The following is a 13,567-nucleotide window of genomic DNA, read 5'->3' on the forward strand; positions in this document are numbered from 1 at the left end:
ATTATATAATTGTTACGTAGCGAGGCTACGAATAGGAAAAACTGATAAATTAAACAGAACCTGTTTATTTAAATCTATAATAGTTTATAGTAATTACTCATTTCTGTATATACAAAATTTTAGAAAGTAATTTTGGTTTAAAGCCAAAATTTTTTCCTAAGTATTAGCATTCGAGTGACATCTCCTTGGCTAATATCCCTAGTTGTTCAGTTTTACTTCGTCTACCGAAGTTCCAGCATCTTTGCCACATAAGTCCGTCTTGTCGGAGGAGTATAATGTGTCCTTTTCTGAATCATTTGCTATTTTTGTCTCGAAGCCACGCATACTACCGTCGACTGAACATTGGAATTTATTTTCTAAATTTGAATCTTAGAAATACTATTGGGCCAGTCTTAAAAATTACAATCAATCCTTTCACATTTAAATATATTTTCCTTGCTGAAAAGAAGCCAGCATGAACAGCATGTTTAAATTCCTTAACATTTCTCATATTCTATTCTTGTAGAGTAAAAAACAAATGTGTTTTTTAAAATATGTTCTTTTCTTTCTTTTGATAAAAATCGTGGTTATAGATGCAGTTTGAAAATTTTAAATACATTAAAGCATTTTATAAAGAAAACCTTTCGTGTAATAATTGCCAGTTACGTTAATGAAGTGTGATTCTGTGCAGAATGAATGAATTTTCGTAACAGGAGATGACATCTTTTGATTAAAAAGTTTCAGATATTCTTCGTTGCAGTTTCTGAAGGAGCATTGGGAAGGCACAGGTTCTTTTCCTCTATATTTAGTTCGCCAGTAAAGTGTAAAATATTTTGGCAAAGATCCCACAATTTCTTTGCCTTATTTGTTTCAGTACCTTAAAATATCACTAGGCCAATGTTTTGCTAGAGGCGTGTGCTCTCAATTGAGGTAACCATAAACACTTGCTTTGGTTAACAAGTTGCTAATGTGTATGGAAATTATAATTTAGGATAGAAAACAATTTTTAAAAAGTGAGTATGGAAAAATAACATAGCTATAATATCTATTAAATTAAACAAATTAAAAATTATTGTTATAGATATTAATATATATATATGTAATATTGTTAAAAGTACACTAACTTTTTTCAAATAAACATACGCAATTTTGTTTTTTATATAATTGTAAGCTTATATTAGAGATTTGGCATTCGTAGTATACATTCGCACACGTGAAGCATATATTCTATTAGGAAACCTTGTTTACAATATGAGGAATGCCAAAACAGATTATATAAAGAGTTCAGTTTTAGAATTTCAAATCTAACATTTAGAAAAGTTCAATTTAATTTAATTAACAAAGTATTTAAAATTCTTTATTTTTGCTTCTAAAAATATTTAATTAATTTTAATAATTTTCTTTAAAATTTTTAAATTTTTAAAATAACTTTTTAATATAAAAAGTGTTAACAATATTTCTAGACATAATTATTTAATACACATAATCAATGACATATACACATATTATCCTCACTTTCTCAAACATTTAGTCACCACTCAACAGTCACTATACTGTTTTAATTCTTTAATTAATGTTTTTTTTTTAATGTGATCTTACTTAAAATTTTATGAGACATTAATAATATATAAAAATAAAGATTTGCAATTAAAAAGAGCTTGTTTGATATTGGACAAAAGCCCAGAAACATAAGTCTATCGACCTCTTTTCTAAGTTAAAAAGATTCTTGGCTTAGATAGCCATTCACGTGAAGAGCAATTTTCTTCAAAACAATGTGAAAATATCTAATATATATCAGATTAAGTATTAAATATCACTATATAAACTTTGGATAAAGTAAAATACAGGAATATAAAAATCAGTTTTCAAAATTTAAAAGTTTTAATAATGTTTTTTAATGGAGAAAATTTTTTACACTCCATTGATTAAAAGTGAAATGTGTTATTTTTAGAAACATGTAGATGTGATTACATAAAATACTTTCTAATTAAATATCAAAAGATTAAAATAAATAATAGGTTTATACTTAAAACAAATGGTCAATATACAAAATAATAGATTTAAAAATAAAAAAATTGTAAATATATATACATATATATAAATTAAATTTTTTAAGTTGAAATGTATAATTAATACTCATGTTTAACAATGTTAAAACTGTCTATAATTAATAACTGGCAAATGAGATATGAATTCTATGTTCCAATAAAGTCTTAATGGCTAGGATTATCAAGGTGTAATTAATTATAAGTTAATTTATAGTGCCATACTTATTGAAATTGAAGAAAGATAAATAATACTGTATTTTATAAATGTTGTAAAAATATGTTAACTGAAAGCCCTTAGAAAAATCATACAGGGCAAAGATCCCAAATGAGATTGTTTAGAAAGGACTAAATTAGAATTTTAGATAGGTTCCTCTGTATCATATTTTAGAGGAGACAACGCTGTCTGCAACTTTTGACAGGAGAATAAATCTGATACTTGATATAACTAATCATTAAGGATATTTGTCTGACACGTAAAAGTGTGAAGATCTATGTGTCCTTCATAATTTAATGCTTATTTGTACGAGAAAAATATAAATTATGCATTTCTATAAAATATATTTTTATATGTATGATTATTAAACAAAAATATGAAAAATTTTTATATAAAATTTATGTACTTTTATTTGACATATAAAACAGTAATGTAGATTATATTTATACAATTTTATATCACGAATGAGCATTTAAATAATTTTATTTACTGATAATTTATTAATCACGATTTATTGCATTTATTCAAAATTACAATTAAAATAAATTAATGTAAAAAAATAATAATATTATAACGGAGAAAATTTAAATCATCATTATATTTTACTGAATTTTTAGAGGAAAAATTAATTAATAGATCATTGAAGTTATTTCTGATTATTATATTATCAGTGTTTTTCTTTCATTTTAATAATTATATAATTATAGAATATTTCTTGAAACTAAATTGGTTTGTAAGATTAAAAAAAATTACATGATTATTTTATTATATAACATATTTTAAAGCGAATTTATTACTATTGTTTCATGATTTCTTCGTAAAGAAAATTTTGAATGCAAACTTTATTCAACGATAAATGGTTTGAGTTATTTAGTTATTTATCAGAATAAAAACGTATTAAAATAGAGATTTTAATTAACTCGTATTAAATCTTGTTTTTATAAATATAATTTTTTTGGCGCAATAGAATTTTTTAGATTAAATAACAATAAATTATTGTATTATTTTTCAAATGCAAATTAATGTTATAAAAAACATTAAATTTCACAAATATTCTTAACTGCAATAAAATATTGCAATTTTATATAATATGAACTATGATTAATATATCTGTTCATATAACGCTTTTGGCTCTTCCTCATTTCCTGCAGAAATATTTGGTTGTTTATACTAGATAGAAACTATTAATAGTTTGTTATCCTCCCCATCTTCAACCGAATTGCTAATGCTAAAGATAAAATCAGTTTTTATTACAGGATACAATTTTCACCTTGAGATAAAATAACCACTCATTAATATACTTTACAATCAATCATTTCATCCTAAGCAAATTTTATCGATGAGCATAAAATACAATATTTTTTTCTAATTTTAATTCTTTATATATCATACGAAAGTTTTAAACTACGAATATTTTTAAAATCCATATAATTTCGGTCTCATCAAAAAGATATTTTCAAAGGAAGATTCATAAATTTTAAGATGAAATATTGAAACTATACGTTAATTTCGGATAAAATCTGAAATTAATGAACTGTTTTAAAGCTTTTAGAAACTATTTTGAAGTTTTCACTGACTTGTAAGTGACAATCACTTGTGTGTCATGAAGTCAGAAGTCGCGTCAGACTCACTTCTCTAAAAACGGAATATTCTCTTTGGTTATTCAGAGCGAGTCTGGCGTCTGGAGGCTCCTGTTCTATATGTAAGTAAATGTGTCTTTAAGCATGTCTTTTTGTAAAATATACACGAAATTTCATACAAAAATGCGTTTAAAATATATATATTTTCCGCTTTTCTCCCTTAACATTTAGACTCTATTTAAACTTTATTCGAAATAGATGATAATCTCAAATAACTGAAGACTAATTGAAACCTTTAAAGATGATAATTTAATACTTTAGTATCCTCTTGTATGATATGAGCTTTTTATTCGGCTTATTTTTTATATAGAATATATTTTTATGTAAGCTTACTGATTCATTACAGATTCTTAAGCGCACTGATTCATTAAATCTATTCTTGACTCCTGTTTTAAGTTACTAAAATTATACAATAGAATATTCTGATATTAATAATGCAGTCTAAATTTGACGTTATTTAATAGTAACTTAATAATAAATTCTATAAATATTCAATAGTATTAATAATAGAAGTTAATTAGATATCAATTAAAAAAAATTACTTTATGTACTGTACATAATTAGCTTATAATTCATAATTTTAATATTTTCTGTCTATATATTTAATTAATGAGTATGAAACTATAAAAATAGTAAAACAATTTTAACAGATTTAAATATGGTTTGACCTTGTTTTAATTAGAATAACTCTTACCTCGTTCGTTACCTTCAGAACAAGGAACTTTTTGGCAAGTTAATTAATTCCCTAATTTTCTATGAAGTCAATGAAATTTTAAAATTACATGCAAATTTAAATTTTTAATAATATTAATACCATATTTTTATGGGTTCGTAACTGTTTTGAATCATAATAATATTAGTTTATCAAAGATATAATTTTATATTGATAAAATGAAAATTTCAATACAATTTAATTAATTAAATAAGAAAATATTTTAAAATTTTATGATGATTAATGATTAATGATTTATCAACATAACGTATTTCTAATTTGTAAATATTATTTACAAATTAGAAAGGTATTATGTTGATTTATATCTTTCATTCTTCCATGTTTCGAAACACAAAATTATAGTATTTTGAGATAAAGGAAAATTTAAAAAAATGCATTAATGAAATGAAAGAATAATTTATTCATATTTAAAATTTACAAATAAATTTAAATGATAGAATAATCATTCATTAATAAAAAAAAGCAATCAAAATAAGTTCAGGTATATATGGAATGAAATGAAAATAGATAAATTAGTGTAAAACTAAGATAAATTGTTTATGTATTAAGCCAAGATAAACAAATCACAATGCACTCGTATTTCATTGTCGTTTATATAACAATTTTAGAGTGTGTGAAAATTTAAATAAGAAATTTGATCTATAATAATTTTCTTTGCTTCCGTCAATCTACTTATAACAACTTACTACTTTTTCTAGTATTTTAAGTTCGATTTTACTTATTAAGAACAACGAAAATGAATTTTTTAATTGGAAAATTGAATTTTATAAATTGAAAACTGAGAATTCTATAAAATATCACACATATTTTAGAAAATTTTTTATTTAAAAAACATTAAGTGAATCTTAAGTCCGGTTTAAAAAATACAAAATAATTAAATTGAAAATTTTATGCAACAATTTTAATTAATTTTTTTAAAATTTAGATCCATAATTTAAAAAATATTTTTAAAGTTTTATGATTTTATTTTGTGAAAAGAAAATGCTTTGGAAAATGATTCTTTGAAAATACTTTCTAGTTTTTGTGTGTAAAGTGAATGGATAAGCTGTTTCTTTTTTTTGCAATAAAATGATCAGATAAAGATTGACAATGTGACAGATGAGCATGTTGACATTAATTCTTTTTTTTTATAACAGTGTTGTTTTCCTGGAATATATACCCAAGAATTTTCTTAAATAATTTTTTGGATAAAACTACATTTCTTTTGCCAAAAGATTAACTTTAGAGATAATATAAAAAAGTTAATTACTTTGTCCTTAACTTCTAAATTTATTCGTGAAAATAGACAGCAAATGCATTATAAAAATAAATTTTATTAAATATAAATAAAAAAAAAGCTCGTTTAAAACTATACATTTTCTAATTTGAAATAAGGAGTAATTTGCAGTAAAATAATATTAAAAATTATTTTTAGGTTTGTATAAATAAACGAAATATTTCGTATACTTATTAAAAATTAAATTTAATAGTTAATTCCTGAAAAAAGTAAATGGAAAAACAAGTAAATAGATATATAGGAATGTATTTTATGAGGTAAGTAAATATGATAACAATCTAAACACTGTTAATTTTATATTTATGGAATTTTGACACGAAGTAAACAATTTTTAGATTATTGATGTAAATTATATCGTGTAAAAATTCCTTGCTTTAAAATCTGTTACTAAAAACTGCTGGCTGAGAGAAAATCCTTGAAATCGTTATTTTGGTTAGACTGGAAATTGCTAACGACTTTACTCAGTTCCGTTACATTTATTTTCTAGAATAATCTCTCTTTTCAAATTTGTGTTGTATTTCCATATATAAATTGGGCTTAGTTATCGCAAAATATTTTCTTTCAAAATTTTGGCACTTCTTTCTTTTTTCTTTTTTTGACGTGTTCCAATGAAACTTTAAGTGTTTCAAAGTTATTTTCGAGGAAATTTTTTATATCTCACTAATAGAATACATTCGAACGATTTAATTTAATTTTCTTAATTTAAAAATATTAATATTTAAATAGGAAATGATAGTTTATTAATTTCATTATTATAATTTTATTTATACTAATACTGGTACTAATACTCTACAAATAATACATTATTACTACACACTAATGTATTAAGTGTGTAGTACCAATATAGCCTATGTTTAAAAATGGCATACCCTTAAATTTCAAAAGAGAGGCATTCTCCCTGTTGCAACATATGTGGCATAAACATGGAATTTGACAAAGCACTTAACTGACAAATTGATAAAGACACAAAGAAGAACGAAATGATTAATGATGGGATTAACACTTAAAGACAGAAAGAGGAATGCGTGGATATGAAATCAAACAAAACTAAAAGATGTGGTATTCTAGATCTAATCTCTCAAGTATAATGGGTTTAGATATATTAAAAGAAGTTATTACATAAAAAAACCGAAAGTTTTAGAAGTTGAAATCATATTAGATATATTTTTAGATACCATTTAAAAGTTATTTTGGTTGTCAGTTTTTTATTCAAGTTTTAAAAATATTTCTTTATTGAAATCTTGCAATAATGGAAATTGAAAAAAAGGTACTTTTTAATGCAAAATACAGTAAAAAAAATAACGAAAATAATATCACGTTGCGTTGTAAAAAATTTTTATTGCATGCTAATTCTGAGCATGTGAACCACAATCCCACTCGGTTCATGAATGTTTTCCGACCCAGTGAATATTATAGTTTTCACTTTTATCACAAAGAATCATATCCGTTGTGATAAAAGAATCAAAATTTGTTACATAATCAATCGATTTAACTGACTAATTCGGGCGAGGAAGTGTCCGTTAAAGCCGAAAGTCCGTTAGGTTATATAATAAGGTAGGTTTTGCCAATACGTGTGTTAAAAATTTAGTTAGTTAATTTGTCTTTATTTATGTAGATACGTTTGTTTAATTAAAAATTAAGTATGCACGAGAAGTTTAATTTCACAGAAAAATTTTCTATATGTATTATTGCTTACATACTCAGCATAATTTTGAGACTGTAATAAACAGGTATACGATCAAAATCGAAATAAATAAACATTTTTTGGAAAATAAGCTTTAATTGTATATAACTAAACAATGTTCTTAGGGTGGTAATAAATAGTGATGGTAAATAATGTTATTGGATTTAAAATAAATAACCCGTTAATTTAATTACTATAAAAAGCATTTTAAAATTAACACGGTATTAATGTTCACATAGGACATAAGGACCGGAAATTTTGTCAGTTAAATCAAGGTTTTACTGAATTTTTAGTTTAGTAGTAATGTAGCCTAGTACCCAGTAAAACGTCAAAGTTTTATACAAATTAATTTGCAACGAGAACAAATATAACTAGGGAATAGAATAAATCGAAAAGTTATAAACAAATATATCTGTAAAATATATAAGAAAGATAAAAACATTAAAAAAATAGATGAAAACGTGTTATTATATATTATTAGTTTATACACTAGTTCAATCAAAAGTTATACTACGTAAAGTTATACTACGTACGAGTAATATGAAGATATCTAAATATTATTAAGAGTTATATATATATATATATATATAATTGTGAAATCTTATAATATTATACAAACTAGAAAGTGTTGAAATTTTATAAAGTACAGTAACATTATGTATTAATATAAATACAAATAACATTTGAATAGTTTTTAATTCTTCCCAAATAGAGGTTGAACCCTATCTCCCGTGTGCACAGCCTTGATTTCACCCATTTCATTAATATACTCCGATGTTTTATTTTCCAGGATCCATACTTTGCCTGTTATATAACAGAGACAAAGTATGACAATTGGTAAAAAAAATAACTCCCGCAAGATTTTTACATTTTGGGCTGAGATCTTGAAAAAGAAATTCAAAAAAGTTGCGGATTTTTTCCCCTGTATGTTTGGATGTTAGTGTGGGAGTATGTGTTTGGGGAGGGCATGATTTTATTCATCCACTTTGAATCATAATAATGCCTATGCTTTTTGTCAAAATATTTAAATGATCCTCCACTTTAAGAGTATTAGTAAGTATTAGTATTAGTATTTGTGTGATTCGTATATGTAAATTTGAAGACTTAAAGATAATGATAGCAATTATTAGGGATGAAAACAAAAAGAATACCGAGAAAATACAGCAAAATCGTTACTAGGATATGTTTTTCTATATTAGTCATGTGCATTCAAAAAGAAGCACCTTTAAAAGTAATATATATATATATATATATATGTAAACTATCATGCATTTATTATAGACGAGACAATCGTTCACACATTCACGTAGAGCCGTGTTTCCCAAAGTGTCTTCAGGAGTACGTGGCAATTTTCGGCTGTGTACCACTGACATATAGCTCTAATATTTATAGATTTTATAGACGTTTGTGTTGAAATACGAAGTTTTTTTGACAGTGTTTCTCGGAGTTTTGACATCAAAACTCCGAGAAACACTGGGGAATGAAAAGCATGAACGAAACATTAGAATTACAGTTTTGACTTGAAACCAGTATGAAAATTACAAAAACGAGTTTTATTGACTGCCCAAGAAAAGATTGATTTGTATCACAGAATGATAAATATTCTAGCTATAATAATATGAGTTAATATAAAACTACATTTATATTAACTCATATGACTTCATGCTCCCCCTTTTTTTCTTATAAAATTTTGATACTCATTACATTATATATTATATAAATCAGTTCTTTTACATAAACATTGTAAAATAATATGAAAGTGAATAAACCCTAAAAAAATCTTCGTTTAAAAATAGACAACTGAGTGCGAATCAAAGCAGTATTTTTGAAAATTATTAAATGTTCAAAGAAGAATACAAATTGTTAAAAAGTTAGCTCGAAATGAATGCAATAGTAAGTTATAATGCATGTCATGGGTTTACCATAAAGTAAATAGTAACAATATTATTTAGATAATGTTTTGCTGTTTTCGATGCAAGAAAAAAATGACGTGAATTATAGCGTGAAAAATGTTTTCTTTCTATTATAATAATAAATAAATATCTACAATTTTACCAGAAACTATTCATTTGCAAAGATCTATTGGTTTAGTGCATTATTATTTTGAGTTTTCAAATTTTGTTGCCAAAAGTCTTTTGTTTAAACTCAAATAAAATACTCATGGTTAAAACATTTTAAATTACTGAGAGGATACTTCTAGAATTTTTAAGAATTATGTATAGGAGAAACACTTTCGAAAGCACTCGAAGTATGAAGGAAGAGAATTTAATGAGAAATTTTTAACTTGAAAGTATTATTTCGAACAGCTATTGCCTCTTAGTGTAGCTTTTTATGTTTGTAACTTAGTTGTCGGTATAATCACAAAACTCGTCGATCACATCTCGTACATTTAACTGAGAAGTTTTCAATTTTTATGGCACGTCTCTAATTTAACTGATAGGCTATTATCCAGTTGGAATAATTCCAAAGTATAAGTAGTGCATGCTTTTGATTTTACGCTTAGACTAGTATTTCATTGATAATGAATTCGATTAGCTGTGACATTAATTAAAGTAAACAATGGAAAACATTTAAGTTTTTCACTGTTATATAAAGTTTACATAAAATTCATTAAAAATCCATATAAAAGCTATATAAAATGTATTTCATGAAAAAATAAACTACATTTATCTTATGTTATATTCATGGATTTAAACGAAAATAACAGTAACGACTATCTGTTTATCTATAAATAGCATTAAATAATAGTAGGGCTGCTGGGAGACAGTTGGGCCCCGGTTCAACATTCTACCGGTCTCTTTCCCTACTAAATACCATAGAAATAATTTTCTGATATTTAGGTAACAAAAATCTGATTTATTTTGATTAAATATCGTAGTAATTAATTAATTAATTTAAGTTTTTTTAAATGAACATTACGGATTCTTTTAGACCAGGTAATTATCCAACTGCAAATCTCTCGGCGATCCTGAATAGCACTGAAGGTATAATATCAAATAAAATTTAATATTATTGTATATATTTTTTAAAGGATTATTCTAAAGAATTAAATATATAATAGAAATGATAAAAAACAAGCATGTTCAAAAAACCTCACGTATTCAATTATGTCAACGTGAACGTTATTATAACGTGAAAAATAAATGTCGAGTATCACATAGTTAATGACTTTTCATTAATCATTTTATTTATGAAAACGTTTCGAACTTGTCAAATATATAACTAGTAATATACATTATTTTCTTATTTTATTTTCCCTATATTATATGCAAAATTTTACTTTTTGTATTGTTTTAACGTATAGACACCGTCTGTTACGTTATCTGATAGATTTGTAAACTTTTATGTGATGAAAATGTAATTCATGGCTTTTCCTTTATTGATCTTGACTCTATTAATGGAAACATACGGTTACGATTTTGTTCTATCATCAATTCCTCAGAGACAATAGAATCAAATTCTTTTCTCTTGTTCATAGACAGTTATTTCATCATGTCAGTAACGTGTATTTTAAGTTACACGACATATGTAACTTTATCCAATTTAAAACGTTCTACCGTAATGAAAATACTTTATTATTTCAGTTTTTGCTGTTCTTTTCTCTGAGTTAATTTGAATTCAGTTTAATTTACTGTCACAGTTAAATTATATTTTAAAAAAGCGTAGATTTACGTAATAAAAACGTTGGAAAAGTCTGTTTTATTTAAACATTGTAATTAACTTTAATAAGATTTCTGACATAATTCATTTAAACAGCTTTATAATGTATTTATGTTTATTTATTTTTTGTTGTATTAATTTAGGTTTTGATAATTCAAAATGTCTTATTCACGATCTTCGTATCGTTCGTCCACATATAAATACAGTGAAGGTAAGTAGTTTAATCACTGCCTTTAGCATCGTCTATTCTTCATTTGAATTATCTTTTTAAATACTTATAAACAAAACAATATTTAAATGTTTGTAGGCATATCTGATGATTCTTTCACAAGATCCTCTTTGACGTCAAGCACACGCTCCTCAACCGGCCTCGATGAATCGTCGATTGGCCGAACTTCTCGATTTACATCATCCATTACCGGAAGTGGTTTGGATGATTTAACGTCGACCCGAAGAACATCTCTTCGAGGTTCGAGATTCGATGACGACGACACAGGATATTCCAGTTTTAGAAGAACATCCAGGACTTCTAGCAGAGGCGATGACGACGATTTAGGATTATCCTCATATCGACGAAGAACGTCTGGTCTTGCCGATGACGATGATTCTTTTTCTTTCCGAAGAACGAAAATTTCTAGTAGTTATGAATTAGATGATTCTGGCCTTTCTTTGAGAAGCAAACATTTAACAACCGTTGACTCTTCTAGTGATTCAGCTTATTCTTCTTACTTAAAATACGGTAGAACGTTTCAGGAATCGTCTACCGAAGAAGAAGCTGAAGCTAAGGTAAATCATATTACTTTTTTTCTAATTTAATAATTACATTGCGTAGTTGCATACTGTAGTTATTTAAATTGTAAATATAAGTTAAAACTATAAACAACACGTCAAAATAATAATATTAAATCTTTAATGCGATAAAATGGAAATAAATGAGAGAATATTAAAATGTAATTTGCGAACATTTTTTATTGGAATTTATAAAGTGCTTGGGAAAGGAATCTTTTATTTGACCCTGAGATTTTGCTATACCATACAACTTTGTAAGGAACTGCAGCAAGGATATGTAGGTCAACAATCTTTTTGTGCACTGTTTATTACTACTGACATTGCATTTGTCTGCACTAGTTTGTTCTCTTGCCAACTAGTGTCTGGAATCACTCAAGGTTTAAACCTAAGTGCAGATATCTGTCTTTTAGTTATTTCGTTGAAATATTAAATTAATTATTATTTATTTGATATTTTACTAATTTATATTTTATAAAAATTTTTAAAAAATAAAGTTTTTCTAATTACTTTGGACATTTATAATTTTATTAATTTGAACAGAAAATTTTTAATCAAACTTTTACGTTGATATAGCTGCCATTTTTATACCACGAGCAGATCTATTTACCGTATTCAACCTTATTTTAATCCATTAAAACCTTTATCAAATTTGATAAAAGTACTGTATCTACGTTTTGAAACAAATCTGTACAATAATAAATCAAATAATTGTGTTTTGGTATGATGAAATTACTATATTTATACGATAATCATGATTCTATTTTTGAATACTTTGAAAACTTAGTTTTGAACAAAATGAAATCATTCAAAATATCTTTGCAAATTAATAAAATAATTTAATTATATTTTAATTATAGTTGTTAATTAGTTTCTTAAATTAATTTATAATTATTCATTAATAAAACAAATTCATATAAAGTTATATTTTCCTTTAACATATTTTAATCTACTTAACAATTTTTTTAGTAGTTTAACCTCTGTACATAATACTTTTCCTGTTAGCAATAAAGTCGTGCTGGTTATCTATCTATCGAACTCCTTTCTCAAGGACAGACAAACAGACGGACGACAGTGGGAATTTATAGGTCTACAATTTTTTTTTTTTTCAAATTACAGCCCAATTAACTAAACACCTTTATTTACAATATAAGAAATACTGCCGTAAGTTTGAAATAGAATTTACAAAATGTCAAATAGGCCTAGAGCTCACAGAAAGTTAATGTTCGATGTATCGTAAATTTAAGGGGTGATAGAGATCGATGAGATAAACATTTTTATGAAGTAACCTAGGATCAAAAACAAAAATTGGATAGGATATCCCCATCTGTATTTTCCATTTGTACAATTTCAGCTATTGATAATAGAGGATAACAAGCGCTCTTCGAAAGAGTACGACAAAACATAATTTGTTGTTGTGCACGTACTGTACTCTGTGTAATGAAATTTGCGGTTCCACTTCAAACATTTATTATAAATTCGCATAAAAATATCAATAAAGTTTAATTTACTATACTTTATATACTCAGTATCATTATCCTCAAATA

General features: G+C 25.3%; 1 protein-coding gene across 3 annotated transcripts in view; it reads left to right on the top strand.

Moving 5' to 3' along the window:
• Positions 1–857: 857 nt before the first annotated feature.
• LOC136969616 (muscle M-line assembly protein unc-89-like) overlaps positions 858–13,567 on the top strand; it is a 96,392-nt gene continuing 83,682 nt past the window's right edge. The window contains exons 1-3 of one of the 3 annotated variants that reach the window (XM_067263861.1): positions 858–992; positions 11,378–11,445; positions 11,542–12,020. In XM_067263861.1, coding sequence (XP_067119962.1) covers positions 11,394–11,445; positions 11,542–12,020 — 531 coding nt within the window. In that variant the 5' untranslated portion in view covers positions 858–992; positions 11,378–11,393. Of the gene's footprint in view, positions 993–3,841; positions 3,944–10,321; positions 10,415–11,377; positions 11,446–11,541; positions 12,021–13,567 lie in introns of those variants that run through there. The other 2 variants (XM_067263871.1, XM_067263879.1) reach the window with 2 other exon arrangements.

This window comes from Centruroides vittatus, unplaced genomic scaffold (genome assembly GCF_030686945.1).
Source record: "Centruroides vittatus isolate TY-2023 unplaced genomic scaffold, ASM3068694v2 contig_1035, whole genome shotgun sequence".
NCBI classification, from domain to species: domain Eukaryota; kingdom Metazoa; phylum Arthropoda; class Arachnida; order Scorpiones; family Buthidae; genus Centruroides; species Centruroides vittatus.